General features: G+C 41.3%; 1 protein-coding gene and 1 long non-coding RNA gene across 2 annotated transcripts in view; one reads left to right on the plus strand and one right to left on the minus strand.

Annotated features, from left to right (window-relative positions):
* LOC115162628 (uncharacterized) lies at positions 1-5,452 on the minus strand. The gene is made up of 2 exons (XR_003869595.1): positions 4,862-5,452; positions 1-811 (listed from the first exon to the last, which is right to left on the minus strand). It is a non-coding gene; the product is annotated as an uncharacterized LOC115162628 (long non-coding RNA).
* ero1a (endoplasmic reticulum oxidoreductase 1 alpha) overlaps positions 5,404-16,310 on the plus strand; it is a 24,257-nt gene continuing 13,350 nt past the window's right edge. The window contains exon 1 of the mRNA XM_029714104.1: positions 5,404-5,692. Coding sequence (XP_029569964.1) covers positions 5,603-5,692 — 90 coding nt within the window. The 5' untranslated portion in view covers positions 5,404-5,602. The remainder of the gene's footprint in view (positions 5,693-16,310) is intronic.

Consider the following 16,310-nt stretch of genomic DNA (forward strand, 5'->3'; position numbering starts at 1 on the left):
TTTTATCAATATTCAAATAAGGCTGTAACGCAACAAAATGTGGAAAAAGTCGAGGCGTCTGAATACCAAGCAACTGTATTTGTGCCAGATAGCCAACTACCAAGGTTAACATGGCATGACAATTATACAGTAGGACTTGGCAAAACAGCATAAACGGATCTGGGATCAAGCTAGCAAAATGAACCATTTTGATCTGAAGCACACTTTCTGGAAGAAAGGGTTCTTTGAAAGGCAAGCCGGGTTCTACATAGAACCATATCACCAGCATGCTCTATTGCAGGGTGACTTTCAGAATTGTTTGTTTTAATCTATTTGTACATGTATCAACTAATCAGTGTACATCTTATGCTACACAAAACACATTTTTCTAAACTAATCCAATCTGTTAGTAGTTGGACTTATTGCACTCGTTACATGTAAATATTGTCAAAGAATTAAAATGTTAAAGGATAATAAGGCTGGTGGAACCGTTCATAGATGGTTCTAGGAAGAACCCTCCAAAGATCAAATGGTTCTCAGTAAAACCCTTCATAGAACCATATACAGAGGCTTATATGAACAACCCTACATAGAGGGTTCTAGGTATAACCATTTTCAAAGGGTTCTGCCTAGCACCAAAAAGGGTTCCACCCACTTTTTATTCTCCCTTAAGATAATTCACCTTCCTGTCCTGTTACCCTGGCCTATTGTAGTGCTCACCTTGGCTGTGAGGGTTTGTCCTGTGAGGTCTGGTTGTCCCTCAGGCCTGTCTGCAGCCTACGCAGGATGTTATCCAGCCCGTGTCACCATATGGACAGCTTCTATTGACTACCTGGTGCACAGGTGACATGTCTACAGTGTCATCACAACGGTCCACCACACAGTCCCAAAGAGAGAGAGTGATAGGAAAGTATTTTAAGAAGTATAGTGTATATACAGTGCCTTTGGAAAGTATTCAGACCCATGGACTTTTTCCACATTTTGTGACGTTACAGCCTTTTTCTAAAGTGAATTACATTTTTTCTTCAATCTAAACAATACCCCATAATCTCAAAGCAAAAACAGGTTTAGAAATGTTTGCTCATTTATAAAAAATAAAAAACACATTTACATAAGTATACAGATCCTTTACTCTGTAGTTTCTTTTAGCACCTTTGGCAGCGATGACAGCCTTGAGCCATCTTGGGTATGATGCGACAAGCTTGGTACACCTGTATTTGGGGATTTTATCCCATTCTTCTCTGCAGATCGTCAAGCTCTGTCAGGTTGGATGGGTAGCATTGCTGCACAGGGGATGTTTTCAGGTATCTACAGAGATGTTCAATCAGGTTCAAGACCGGGATCTGGCTTGGCCACTCAAGGACATTCAGAGAATTGTCCCGAAGCCCCTCCTGCGTTGTCTTGGCTGTGACTTAGGGTCGTTGTCCTGTTAGAAGGTGCACCTTCACCCCAGTCTGAGGTCCTGAGCACTCCGGAGCAGGTTTTCACCAATGATCTCTGTACTTCGCTCCATTAAATCTTTCCCTCGACTAGTCTCCCAGTCCCTGCCACTGAAAAACATCCCCACAGCAAGATGTTGCCACCACCATGCTTCACCATAGGGATGGTGCCAGGTTTCCTCCAGACGTGACACTTGGCATTCACAGGCAAAAATAGTTCAATATTGGTTTCTTCAGACCAGAGAATCTTGTTTCTCATGGTCTGAGTCTTTAGGTGCCTTTTGGCAGCCTCCAAGCCAGCGGTCATGTGCTTTTTACTGAGGAGTGGCTTCCCGTCTGGCCACTCTACCATTAAGGCCTGATTGTCCTTCTGTAAGGCTCTCCCATCTCCACAGAGGAACTCTGTAGCTCTGTCAGAGTGACCATCGGGTTCTTGGTCACCTCCCTGACCAAGGCCCTTCTCCCCCGATTACTCATTTTGGCCGGGCAGCCAGCTCTAGGAAGAGTCTTCGTGGTTCCAAACTTCTTAAATTTAAGAATGACGGAGGCCACTGTGTTCTTGGGGACCTTCAATGCTGAAGACATTTTTTCGTACCCTTCCCCTGACCTGTGCCTCAACACAATCCTGTCTCTGAGCTATACAGACAATTCCATTGACCTCATGGCTTGGTTTTTGCTCGGACATGCACTGTCAACTTGTGGGACCTTATATAGACTAGAGGTCGACCGATTAATCGGAATGGCCGATTAATTAGGGCCGATTTCAAGTTTTCATAACAATCTGTATTTTTGGCCAACGATTTGCCGATTTTTTGGGGGGGGTTTTAAATTTTGTAATTTTTTCTTTTAAACCTTTATTTAACTAGGCAAGTCAGTTAAAGAACACATTCTTATTTTCAATGACGGCCTAGGAACGGTGGGTTAACTGCCTTGTTCGGGGGCAGAACGACAGATTTTTACCTTGTCAGCTTGGGGATGCAACCTTACGTTAACTAGCCCAACGCTCTAACCACCTGCTTTACATTGCCAAGGTAAGTTGCTAGCTAGCATTAAACTTATCTTATTAAAAAAAACAATCAATCAATCATAAACACTAGTTAACTACACATGGTTGATGATATTACTAGTTTATCTAGCCTGTCCTGCTTTGCATATAATCGATGTGGTGCGCATTCGCGAAAAAGGACTGTCTTTGCTCCGACGTGTACCTAACCATAAACATCAATGTCTTTCTTAAAATCAATACACAAGTATATATTTTTAAACCTGCATATTTAGTTAATATTGCCTGCTAACATGAATTTCTTTTAACTAGGGAAAATGTGTCACTTCTCTTGCAAACAGAGTCAGGGTATATGCAGCAGTTTGGGCCACCTGGCTTGTTGCGAACTGTGAAGACTATTTCTTCCTAACAAAGACAGCAGACTTCGCCAAACGGGGATGATTTAACAAAAGCGCATTTCTGAAAGAAAAGCACAATCGTTGCACAACTGTACCTAACCATAAACATCAATGCCTTTCTTAAAATCAATACACATAAGTATATATATTTTAAACCTGCATATTTAGCTAAAAGAAATCCAGGTTAGCAGGCAATATTAACCAGGTGAAATTGTGTCAGTTGTCTTGCGTTCGTTGCACGCAGAATCAGGGTATACAGAATCTGGCTCGTTGCGAACTAATTTGCCAGAATTTTACGGAACTATGAAATAACATTGTAGGTTGTGCGATGTAACAGGAATATTTAGACTTATGGATGCCACCCGTTAGATAAAATACGGAAAGGTTCCATATGTCACTGAAAGAATAATGTTTTCGAGATGATAGGTTATTAATATGGTCAAATCCGGAAACTAAGGTTTATTATATTATAGTTAAGTCTATGATTTGAAATTTGATAGAGCAGTCTGACTGAGCGGTGGTAGACAGCAGCAGGCTCGTAACAGTCAAAGGTATATGGTTTAGAGAGAAATAGTCGACGCGTCATAATTCCTGTAATAACTTGCGGCTGAACTTGAAAGGGGTTCCTTCGTTATTTTACCGTTCATGTCTTCCATAGAGAATGTCTTGATCTACTTCAAATAAGGTCTGGGTTTTGTGCTTAAACCGCCTCGGCGTTTTGATACCCGTGTAAATCTCACTAGGTAACGTTTGTCAACGTATTTTCATAAATCCACTCTACAAATTTTTTTTATCTTCGCTTATATTGATCAGAGTTATATCCTATGGATATCTACACAGTTATAAAATTGGCAAGGTGGTGTAAGCCTAAACCAAACACAGACCTTATTTTAAGTTAATCTAAAAATATCCTATGGAATAAATTAAGGAACCGCTTTTCAGATTTTGCTAGGTGTCATGGGAATTATGACTCGCACTTTGGTAGTCAATTCTTACCATGCCCATTAATAAAATAGGATTTCCTGCATATATAAATTACAGTTTTTGTTTTCAGCATTCATCACAGGTAACTTAAACTCTATTTTTATTATTCAAACAGTTGAGAGTATTTGTCTCCTAAGCAGACTCTTCAGTATCCTTGTCACTTCAGAGCTGTGTGTGTGTGTGTGTGTGTGTGTATATATATACACACATATAAAAAAAAAAGCATAATAAATCGGCTGATTAATCGGTATCTGCTTTTTTGGTCCTCCAATAATCGGTATCGGCGTTAAAATCATAATCGGTCGACCTCTAATATAGACAGGTATGTGCCTTTCCAAATCATGTCCAATCAACTGAATTTACCACAGGTGGACTCCAATCAAGTTGTAGAAACATCTGGTGGATGATCAATGGAAACAGGACACACCCGAGCTCAATGGAAACAGGACACACCCGAGCTCAATGGAAACAGGACACACCCGAGCTCAATGGAAACAGGAAACACCCGAGCTCAATTTCGAGTCTCAAAGCAAATGGTCTGAATACTTTTTGCAAAAATGTCATAACTATTTTCGCGTTGTCATTATGGGGTAATGTGTGTAGATTGTTTAGGATTTAATAAAAAATAAAAAAAACCATTTTAGAATGAGGCTGTAACGTAACAATGTGGGAAAATTGAGTTATTGAGCCCCTTGTTTGCGATAGCTGGTTAGTTACCTAGTTTAGCTAGAAACACGAAGTGGCCTGGTCAGTATCTAAAACAGCTAACTAGCCACGCCAACTAAACAACATGATTTACGATAGACTTGAGTTGAGATTGGCTAGCTAATGTTAGCGAGAGCTAGCCACAATGCAGTCGAATTTAATGTAATCTAGATAGCTAGTTTACTTCGCTGCTATTGGCATACAGTTAGCTTGCTACCTAGCAATACCAACGAATTAAAATGCTGAGCCAACCAAAACAATTAAGCAATTTTAGCAGCATGCTATCACAACATTCGACCTTTTCCATTCTGTCCCCCGGACTACACTAGCTAGACATTCGACCACATACGTACCCACTCAACCTTCCATAGCAGTTAGCGCTGTAACCCACATTGTTTCTCCACAACCGTCTTTCAAAGACGTTTGCGCTGATATTTCTACGTACAGTAGTCCACTCTCCTCCCCTAGCAGTCGGCGCTTCCTGTTCTCGCTACATGAGCGGTTTGATTATTCCAATAATCACTATATTGCCTTGTCAGTTGAATATTACGGAACATATAACGCCTATACAAATGGTCACGTAGTCGAGTGAGGCAAGCACGCTTCCGGTTGCCTCACTCGACTACGTGAATTACGTGACCATTTGGTCCACAATAGTTTAAACAATGTCAGAAACTGAGATTGCTGAATATATGTTCAGGTGAGCCTTTTCCATTGCATGCAGTGAATATTAAAACGTCCACGGACAACCAATGCTAAAAGCGTCTACCAAACGCTGTCAATTGCTCATAAGAGTGGAGCGAGACATTTCATTCCAGCCAAAAATCTGTCCAAAATCAACCCAATGCGATTCTAATGGGTTTATTTTTGGACCTAAGCTTGTGGTGTGCCTTTCAGCCTTTGGGACAATGACTCCCATTGTTAGGGCGGAGACATGAGCGTCTCGTCATTATATAAAACATCTCTGCTCATGAGCATGGGATAAATCGCTTGATGAATCATACATACCCGTACCTCGGTGTGACTGGAGCATTCCTGCGAATTAACGGCAACGTTTGGCTTCAATCACTTTTAAAACTTTTAAAAGTGTTGAAATGAAGCGGTATGTTTTTCTAGGTGTTCTTTCGATGTATTACCTCCAGGTGTCAAGCTCGAGCTCTGCCGCCCACGGGTGTTTCTGCCAGGTAATCAATGCTCTTCGGCGACCAACATTTTGCTGCTGTCTACTAGACATTTCTATTGGTTTGATATTTGTTGCACTATGACGAATGCCTCCGAAACTTTTAGAACACATTCTGGGATATTTTCTGATTTTCAATTTCTAGCCTACCCATTGATTCTTGAGGAATATAACTTATAAATGAGCTGGTACAACTACTGTCTTACTATATAATAACCTAAAATAGGTTATATGCCTCCATTAGGTTGTTGTTGTTCAGAGTCGCTGTAAACAATGTAAAACTTAAAAATGTGACTCACTGGATTCGGTCTTATGTAGCAACATTTGAAATTGGTTTGTTTACATTGGATAAAAGTAGAGACTCAGAGCTACAAAATGGTATATCATACACGGCATTTTTTTTTTTAGAAACAATGGGAAAGTAATTATGCTTTGAAAGTTGATACACTTATATACTCACTTATAAACTTTTGAGAAAAGGGCCTTTGAATGTTTTGGTACCTACTTGAGAGCAATCCTTTGTCTACACCCATTCAGCATTGTTCACACCCTCTTAAACCAACCTCTTAAGCCAATATTGAGTAGTGTAGTGAAGACTAAAAGTGGAAGTAGCCTATAATAAGTAAATATTCCAGGTTAACAGAGTGTCCAGATAAAAATATTTTATAAATATTAGATGACACTTACCCAGACACACTTGTCTAAATTGATGGGTCATGTGAAAGTAATGCTATAACCCCCAGCCACATCCAGTGGTGGAAAAAGTACTAAATTGTCATACTTGAGTAAAAGTATAAATGATTTGAAATTCCTTATATTGAACCAGACTGCACAATTTTCTTTTTTGATATATTATTGATGGATAGCCAGGGGCACACTCCAACACTCAGACATAATTTACAAACGAAGCATTTGTGTTTAGTGAGTTTGCCAGATCGGATGCAGTAGGGATGTTCTCTTGATAAGTGTGTGAATTGGAAAATGTTCCTGTCAAAATGTAACGAGTACTTTTGGGTGTCAGGGAAAATGTATGGTGTAAATAGTACAGTATTTTTATTTTATTTATTTAACCATTATTTAACTAGGCAAGTCAGTTAAAACCTCTTACATCTAGACGTTCCGCTAGCGGAACACCTGCTCCAATATCCAATGATGGGCGTGGCGCGAAATACAAACTCCTCGAAAATCCGAAAACCTCAATTTTTCAAACATATGACTATTTTACACCATTTTAAAGACAAGACTCTCCTTTATCTAACCACACTGTCCGATTTCAAAAAGGCTTTACAGCGAAAGCAAAACATTAGATTATGTCAGCAGAGTACCCAGCCAGAAATAATCAGACACCCATTTTTCAAGCTATCATATAATGTCACAAAAAACAAAACCACAGCTAAATGCAGCACTAACCTTTGATGATCTTCATCAGATGACACTCCTAGGACATTATGTTATACAATACATGCATGTTTTGTTCAATCAAGTTCATATTTATATCAAAAAACAGCTTTTTACATTAGCATGTGATGCTCAGAACTAGCATACCCACCGCAAACTTCCGGTGAATTTACTAAATTACTCATGATAAACGTTCACAAAAAACATAATTATTTTAAGAATTATAGATACAGAACTCCTTTATGCAATCGCTATGTCCGATTTTAAAATAGCTTTTCGGTGAAAGCACATTTTGCAATATTCTGAGTAGATAGCTCGCCATCACGGGCTAGCTATTTTGACACCCACCAAGTTTAGCCCTCACCAAACTCAGATTTACAATAAGAAAAATTGGATTACCTTTGCTGTTCTTCGTCAGAATGCACTCCCAGGACTTCTACTTCAATAACAAATGTTGGTTTGGTTCCAAATAATCCATAGTTATATCCAAATAGCGGCGTTTTGTTGTGCGTTCAAGACACTATCTGAAGGGTGACGAAGGGTGATGCGCGTTTCGTGACAAAACATTTCTAAATATTCCATTACCGTACTTCGAAGCATGTCAAACGCTGTTTAAAATCAATTTTTATGCGATTTTTCTCGTAAAAAAGCGATAATATTCCGACCGGGAAACCCTGTTTTCGTTCAAAGACGAAAAAATAAAAACATGGTGTCGGCTCGTGCATGCGCCCCCAGTCTCATTGTTCTCAGATCGACCACTATCCAAATGCGCTACTGTTTTTCAGCCATGGCCTGCAAAGTCATCATTCCCCGTTCTGCCGCCTTCTGAGAGCCTATGGGAGCCGTAGGAAGTGTCACGTTACAGCAGAGATCCTCAGTTTTCAATAAAGAGAGTGTAGAAGGCCAAGAAATGGTCAGAGAGGGCACTTCCTGTTTGGAATTTTCTCAGGTTTTGGCCTGCCAAATGAGTTCTGTTATACTCACAGACACCATTCAAACAGTTTTAGAAACTTTGGAGTGTTTTCTATCCGAAACTAATAATTATATGCATATTCTAGTTTCTGGGCAGGAGTAATAATCCGATTAAATCGGGTACGTTTTTTATCCGGCCGTGAAAATTGATTTGCATTTTAATGAGGGAAATAAGTATTTGACCCCCTCTCAATCAGAAAGATTTCTGGCTCCCAGGTGTCTTTTATACAGGTAACGAGCTGAGATTAGGAGCACACTCTTAAAGGGAGTGCTCCTAACCGCAGCTTGTTACCTGTAAAAAAAGACACATGTCCACAGAAGCAATCAATCAATCAGATTCCAAACTCTCCACCATGGCCAACACCAAAGAGCTCTCCAAAGATGTCAGGGACAAGATTGTAGACCTACACAAGGCTGGAATGGGCTACAAGACCATCGCCAAGCAGCTTGGTGAGAAGGTGACAACATTTGGTGCGATTATTCGCAAATGGAAGAAACACAAAAGAACTGTCAATATCCCTCGGCCTGGGGCTCCATGCAAGATCTCACCTCGTGGGGTTGCAATGATAATGAGAACGGTGAGGAATCAGCCCAGAACTACACGGGAGGATCTTGTCAATGATCTCAAGGCAGCTGGGACCATTGTCGCCAAGAAAACTATTGGTAACGCACTACGCCGTGAAGGACTGAAATCCTGCAGCGCCCGCAAGGTCCCCCTGCTCAAGAATACATAAACATGCCCGACTGAAGTTTGCCAATGAACATCTGAATGACTCAGAGGACAACTGGGGAAAGTGTTCTGGTTAGATGAGACCAAAATGGAGCTCTTTGGCATCAACTTAACTCGCCATGTTTGGAGGAGGAGGAATGCTGCCTATGACCCCAAGAACACCATCTCCACCGTCAAACATGGAGTTGGAAACATTATGCTTTGGGGGTGTTTTTCTGCCAAGGGGACAGGACAACTTCACCGCATCATTTGACAGGGCCATGTACTGTCAAATCTTGGGTGAGAACCTCCTTCCCTCAGCCTGGGCATTGAAAATGGGTCGTGGATGGGTATTCCAGCATGACAATGACCCAAAACACACGGCCAAGGCAACAAAGGAGTAGCTCAAGAAGATGCACATTAAGGTCCTGGAGTGGCCTAGCCAGTCTCCAGACCTTAATCCCATAGAAAATCTGTGGAGGGAGCTGAAGGTTCGAGTTGTCAAACGTCAGCTTCGAAACCTTAATGACTTGGAGAAGATCTGCAAAGAGGAGTGGGACAAAATCCCTCCTGAGATGTGTGCAAACCTGGTGGCCAACTACAAGAAACGTCTGACCTCTGTGATTGCCAACAAGGGTTTTGCCACCAAGTACTAAGTCATGTTTTGCAGAGGGGTCAAATTCTTATTTCCCTCATTAAAATGGAAATCATTTTTTACATGCATTTTCTGGATTTTTTTGTTGTTATTCTGTCTCTCACTGTTCAAATAAACCTACCATTAAAATTATAGACTGATCATTTCTTTGTAAGTGGGCAAACATACAAAATCAGCAGGGGATCAAATACTTTTTTCCTCCACTGTATGCTTGCTTGGAAAATGGCTGTGTGATTATTTGTGTCTATGTACTCTCCTAACATAATCTGTTTTGCTTTCGCTGTAAAGCCTTTTTGAAATCAGACAATGTGGTTAGATTAACGAGAGTCTTATCTTTAAAATGGTGTAAAATAGTTGATTGTTTGAGAAAATTGAATTGTGGTATTTTAGTTGGTTTTGTATTTCGCGCCGTGCGATGCTGTTGGCTACGGGTTCCGCAGGCGGAACGGGGTTCCGCTAGCGTAACATCTGTCCTCAACAGGTTAAAGTAACTAACTTTGGCCTTCTGGATAGCCTGATTGCACTAATTTCTCATTTGCCTGAACGATAGCCAGTCAGTTTGAGTATACATTAGAGGTCGACCGATTATGATTTTTCAACGCCGATACCGTTTATTGGAGGACCAAATAAAGACGATACTGATTAATCGGCCGACTTATTTATATATATTTGTAATAATGACAAAACACTACTGAATGAACAATGAACACTTTTATTTTAACTTAATACTGTATAATACATCAATAAAATCAATTTAGTCTCAAATATATAATGAAACGTTCAATTTGGTTTAAATAATGCAAAAACAAAGTGTTGGAGAAGAAAGTAAAAGTGCAATATATGCCATGTAAAAAAGCTAACGTTTAAGTTCCTTGCTCAGAACATGAGAACATATGAAAGCTGGTGGTTCCTTTTAACATGAGTCTTCAATATTCCCAGGTAAGAAGTTTTAGGTTGTAGTTATTATAGGACTATTTCTCTCTATACCATTTGTATTTCATATACCTTTGACTATTGGATGTTCTAATAGGTACTTTAGTATTGCCAGCCTAATCTCGGGAGTCGATAGGCTTGAAGTCATAAACAGTGCAGTGCTTGAAGCATTGCGAAGAGCTGGTGGCAAACGCAGGAAAGTGCTGTTTGAATGAATGCTTACGAGCCTGCTGCTGCCTACCACCGCTCAGTCAGACTGCCCTATCAAATTATATACTTAATTATAATATAATAACACACAGAAATACGATCCTTAGGTCATTAATATGGTAAAATCCGGAAACTATACGTTTTGTTTTTCGAAATGTTATTCTTACAGTGAAATACGGAACCATTCCGTATTTTATCTAACGGGTGGCATACATAAGTCTAAATATTGCTGTTACATTGCACAACCTTCAATGTTATGTCATAATTATGTACAATTCTGGCAAATTAGTTCGCAACGAGCCAGGTGGCCCAAACTGTTGCATATAACCTGACTCTGCATGCAATGAACGCAAGAGAAGTGACACAATTTGCCTAGTTAATATTGTCTGCTAACATGAATTTCTTTTAACTAAATATGCAGGTTTAAAAAAAGATACTTCTGTGTATTGATTTTAAGAAAGGCATTGATGTTTAGGTGCATTCGTGCAACGATTGTGCTTTTTTCGCAAATGTGCTTTTGTTAAATCATCCCCCGTTTGGCGAAGTTGGCTGTTTTTGTTAGGAAGAAATGGTCTTCACACAGTTCGCAACGAGCCAGGCGGCCCAAACTGCTGCATATACCCTGACTCTGTTGCACAGAACGCAAGAGAGTGACACAATTTCCCTAGTTAAAAGAAATTCATGTTAGCAGGCAATATTAACTAAATATGCAGGTTTAAAAATATATACTTGTGTATTGATTTTAAGAAAGGCGTTGATGTTTATGGTTAGGTACACATTGGTGCAACGACAGTGCTTTTTTCGCGAATGCGCTTGTTAAATCACCCGTTTGGCGAAGTAGGCTGTGATTCAATGATAAATTAACAGGCACCGCATCGATTATATGCAACGCAGGACAAGCTAGATAAACTAGTAATATCATCAACCATGTGTAGTTAACTAGTGATTATGTTAAGATTGATAGTTTTTTATAAGAGAAGTTTAATGCTAGCTAGCAACTTACCTTGGCTTCTTGCTGCCCTCGCGTAACAGGTAGTCAGCCTGCCACGCAGTCTCCTCGTGGAGTGCAATGTAATCGGCCATAATCGGTGTCCAAAAATACCGATTGTTCTGAAAACTTGAAATCAGCCCTAATTAATCGGCCATTCCGATTAATCGGTCGACCTCTAGTATACGTGTGCCAAGCCTTTCGCCAAATGCAATTCTTGAGGTGGAGTAACTCTGCAAGATCACGGTCGAACCAGGGGCTGAACCTGTTTTTAATTCTCATTTTCTTTACGGGGCATGTTTGTTAACAATACCACTGAAAATATCAAAAAAGAAAGTCCAAGCGTCTTCGACAGAGGGGATCAAGCTGATTCTATACCAATTTACAGAGGCCAGTTCAGGAAGGAAGGCTTGCTCATTAAAGTTTTTTATTAAGCGTCTATGACAAATCAGGACAGGTCGTTTCACTGAACAGCCATTACGAACACAGGCTGTAAAACTGTGATCACTAAGGTCATTACAGAAAACACCAGATTGATACCTATCAGGATTATTTGTGAGGATAACATCGAGGAGAGTAGCCTTTTCTGGGTGTTGGGAGTCATATCTTGTGGGCTTGGTGATAATCTGAGAAAGATTTAAGGATTCCCATTGCTTTCGCACTTGGTCAGGAGGTTTAGGCACGTCCCAGTTTAGGTCACCTAGCAGGACAAATTCAGACTTAGTGTAAGAGGCCAAGAGAGAGCTTAGGGTACAGGCCGGTGCTGATGGAGGACGATAGCACCCAGCAACAGTCAACAAAGAGCTATTTTGAAAGTTTAATGCTTAAAACCAGCAAATCAAATTGTTTGGGGACAGACTTGGTGGAGACAACCGAGCACTAAAGATTGCCCCTCCCCCACCTTTGGAAGATCTGTCTTGCCGAATAAAGGTTATAACCAGAAAGGTTACCATCAGTATTCAAAACACTCTTCCTTAACCACATCTCAGTAATGACCAACACATCTGGATTGGAGCTGTGAACCCACACTTTCAATTGATCCATTTTAGGTAATAAGCTTCTAGTGTTTAATGTGCAAAAAATCCAGGCTTTTACGAGAGCAGAAATCACTGAAGCAGATGTCAGAATTGGGGCTAGCAACAGTAGATGGGTCAGGGTGTACATGCACATTTCCAGATATCATCAACAGTAATACAATCAAGGCATGGCATAGTACAGGTATAGCTCTGCAGTGTTGATTTATGACATCTGAATGTGCATCAGATGGCAACAAGATCATATTGTACAGCAATTTCATCAGGTAACATGAATACAAAGCTGGCGAGAGGTGGTTAGAATAGGATGGGAGGCCAACAGTATGTGTAACCAATAGAGAGTCAGAGTCCCAAGTGTGGGAACAAACAGTCTGTGAAGTAAAAGTTTCCAAAAATATAAATAGTAAAATGATGTACAGATACCTCCCAAAAATACTGAAGTAAAAATACTGTAAATTACTACTGAAGTACTTTTGACCACTGCCCAAATGCCTTCACACCAGTACATTAGCATACTTTATATACTGTTACACACACACTTATCACATAACTTTCAGCATGTATGAAATACTAAGGCCATGCAACCTGAGTTGAAACCTGAGTGAGGTGCACATGTACAGTACATAAACAGATGCATGCGCCATATATTTATGTGGTGGATACTTGATAGTCACATTATATTGTTGTGGTATGTCACAAAATCATGTTACGACCACACATCAATATTCATTTTATATATCAATATATTGCTAAGTGGATGGGTCTCTACAGAAGGTGTAAATGGTACAGCCAAATGGTTTCTGGCATAGTAGCAAAATCAGAAATAGATAGTGTTAAAATAATATACAGTATGTACAAGAACAACATCAATAAGGATATCAGTGATAGACAAGGTAAACTCAGCAAAAAAAGAAACGTCCTCTCACTGTCAACTGCGTTTATTTTCAGCAAACTTAACATGTGTAAATATTTGAATGAACATAAGATTCAACAACTGAGACATAAACTGAACAAGTTCAACAGATGGCGACTAACAGAAATTGAATAATGTGTCCCTGAACAAAGGGGGAGTCAAAATCAAAACTAACAGTCAGTATCTGGTGTGGCCACCAGCTGCATTGAGTTCTGCAGTGCATCTCCTCCTCATGGACTGCACCAGATTTGCCAGTTCTTGCTGTGAGATGTTACTCCACTCTTCCACCAAGGCACCTGCAAGTTCCCGGACATTTCTGGGGGGAATGGCCCTAGCCCTCACTCTCCGATCCAACAGGTCTCAGACGTGCTCAATGGGATTGAGATACGGGCTCTTCGCTGGCCATGGCAGAACACTAACATTCCTGTCTTGCAGGAAATCACACACAGAACGAGCAGTATGGCTGGTGGCATTGACATGCTGGAGGGTCATGTCAGGATGAGCCTGCAGGAAGGTTACCACATGCGGGAGAAGGATGTCTTCCCTGTATCGCACAGTGTTGAGATTGCCTGCAATGAGAACAAGCTCAGTCCGATGATGCTGTGACACACCGCCCCAGACCATGAAGGATCCACCACCTCCAAATCGATCCCGCTCCAGAGTACAGGCCTCGGTGTAACGCTCATTCCTTCGACGATAAACGCAAATCCGACCATCACCCCTGGTGAGACAAAACCGTGACTCGTCAGTGAAGAGCCAGTCCTGTCTGGTCCAGCAACGGTGGGTTTGTGCCCATAGGTGACATTGTTGCCGGTGATGTCTGGTGAGGACATGCCTTATAGCAGGCCTACAAGCCCTCAGTCCAGCCTGTCTCAGCCTATTGCAGACAGTCTGAGCACTGATGGAGGGATTGTGCGTTCCTGGTGTAACTCGGGCAGTTGTTGTTGCCATCCTGTACCTGTCCCGCATGTGTGATGTTCGGATGTACCGATCCTGTGCAGGTGTTACACGTGGTCTGCCACTGCGAGGATGATCAGCTGTCCGTCCTGTCTCCCTGTAGCGCTGTCTTAGGCATCTCACAGTACGGACATTGCAATTTATTGCCCTGGCCACATCTGCAGTACTCTTGCCTCCTTGCAGCATCCCTAAGGTACGTTCACGCAGATGAGCAGGGACCCTGGGCATCTTTCTTTTGGTGTTTTTCAGAGTCCGTAGAAAGGCTTCTTTAGTGTCCTAAGTTTTCATAACTGTGACATGAATTGCCTACCGTCTGTAAGTTGTTAGTGTCTTAACAACTGTTCCACAGGTGCATGTTCATTAATTGTTTATGGTTCATTGAACAAGCATGGGAAACAGTGTTTTAAACCGTTTACAATGAAGATCTGTGAAGTTATTTGGATTTTTTAAAATTATCTTTGAAAGACAGGGTCCTGAAAAAGTGAGGTTAATTTTTTTGCTGAGTTTAGTTATATTCATACAATCGGGTAAAATGGCTGAGCAGCAGGATAATAAATACATATAAATAGTAGCAGCAACGTATGGCGTGTGTGTGTGTTAGTGTCACGCCCTGGCCATAGAGAGGGTTTTGTTCTCTATTTTGGTTAGGCCAGGGTGTGACTAGGGTGGGCATTCTATGTTCCGTTTTCTATGTTTTGTGTATTTCTTTGTTTTGGCCGGGTATGGCTCTCAATCAGGGACAGCTGTCTATCGTTGTCTCTGATTGGGAGCCATACTTAGGTAGCCTTTTTCCCACAGGGTTTTTGTGGGTAGTTGTTTTCTGTCTTGTGTGTTCACCTGACAGAGCTGTTGCGTTTTTGTTCCACTTTGTTTTTGATTCAGTGTTCAGAAATAATAAACATCATGAACACGTACCATGCTGCACCTTGGTCCTCTCCTTGCAACAACCGTTACAGTTAGGGGAGAGTCATTTGAATAGAGGCACTGCAGATAGTGCTGATGACTGGTCCGTTTGAACCACGCATGAACAAGGGAATCTATATTCGGAGAGCCTGTTTCTGTCCTGCCCTTGACTTTGGTGCAGGGTATGTGATGTCCATAGCCTCTTCGTCGCAAAACTCCCTCATCTTCTCAAAAAGATAAGTTTGTCTAGCTGTGTCCAGTCCAGGTGGTGCTTGTACAGGTAGACCATCTATGGGAGGAAGGATATCAGCATTGCGCAGCAGCTGAAACCTGGTCCTGACAGTTCTGAACGCTTCTTGGCGATAACACCAGGCTGCAGCGCATCGAAGCTGTAAAATGGAATAATAACAAACCAAAAAAATCAGAAGACATTACAACATCAATTTATCTCCCATGTTTAGATAAGAACAATAACCTCATGCAATGAAAATGATTTTGACCTGAATTGCTGGTACTGCTTAAACTGTGGCAGCGGCCTGAAGTACGGAGTCAGGTGTTATACCGTCTGTAAGACCACGTGTAACAAGTCATAGTTTTCCACCAGCACCGTAGCATCCTCCAGTCCAGCCAGCTGTGGGATGTTGACCCCTGTCACAGTGCTGCCCTTCACAACACCAGCAATCTCAGACGAAGTGCTGCTTGATGAGGCCGAAGCACCAGTCGGGGGCAAACTTGGTATGGCCAGTGATCAGGAAGTCAAAGTCCAGACTGGTGGAGTTTGTGCATGATCCGCCAGGCTCAATATCCGAGCACAAACCTGTTCTTGTTTTGGCCACTGCAATTATCACAATTCAGGTCCAGACTTGTTTCCCCAACTCCATAGTTGGTGAAGAAATGGTGCATGTAGTTTCTTTGCTTGCTTGGGCCAGCTCTCTTTTTGATGGGAGGCA

Source organism: Salmo trutta, chromosome 25 (assembly GCF_901001165.1).
Source record: "Salmo trutta chromosome 25, fSalTru1.1, whole genome shotgun sequence".
NCBI lineage: Eukaryota > Metazoa > Chordata > Actinopteri > Salmoniformes > Salmonidae > Salmo > Salmo trutta.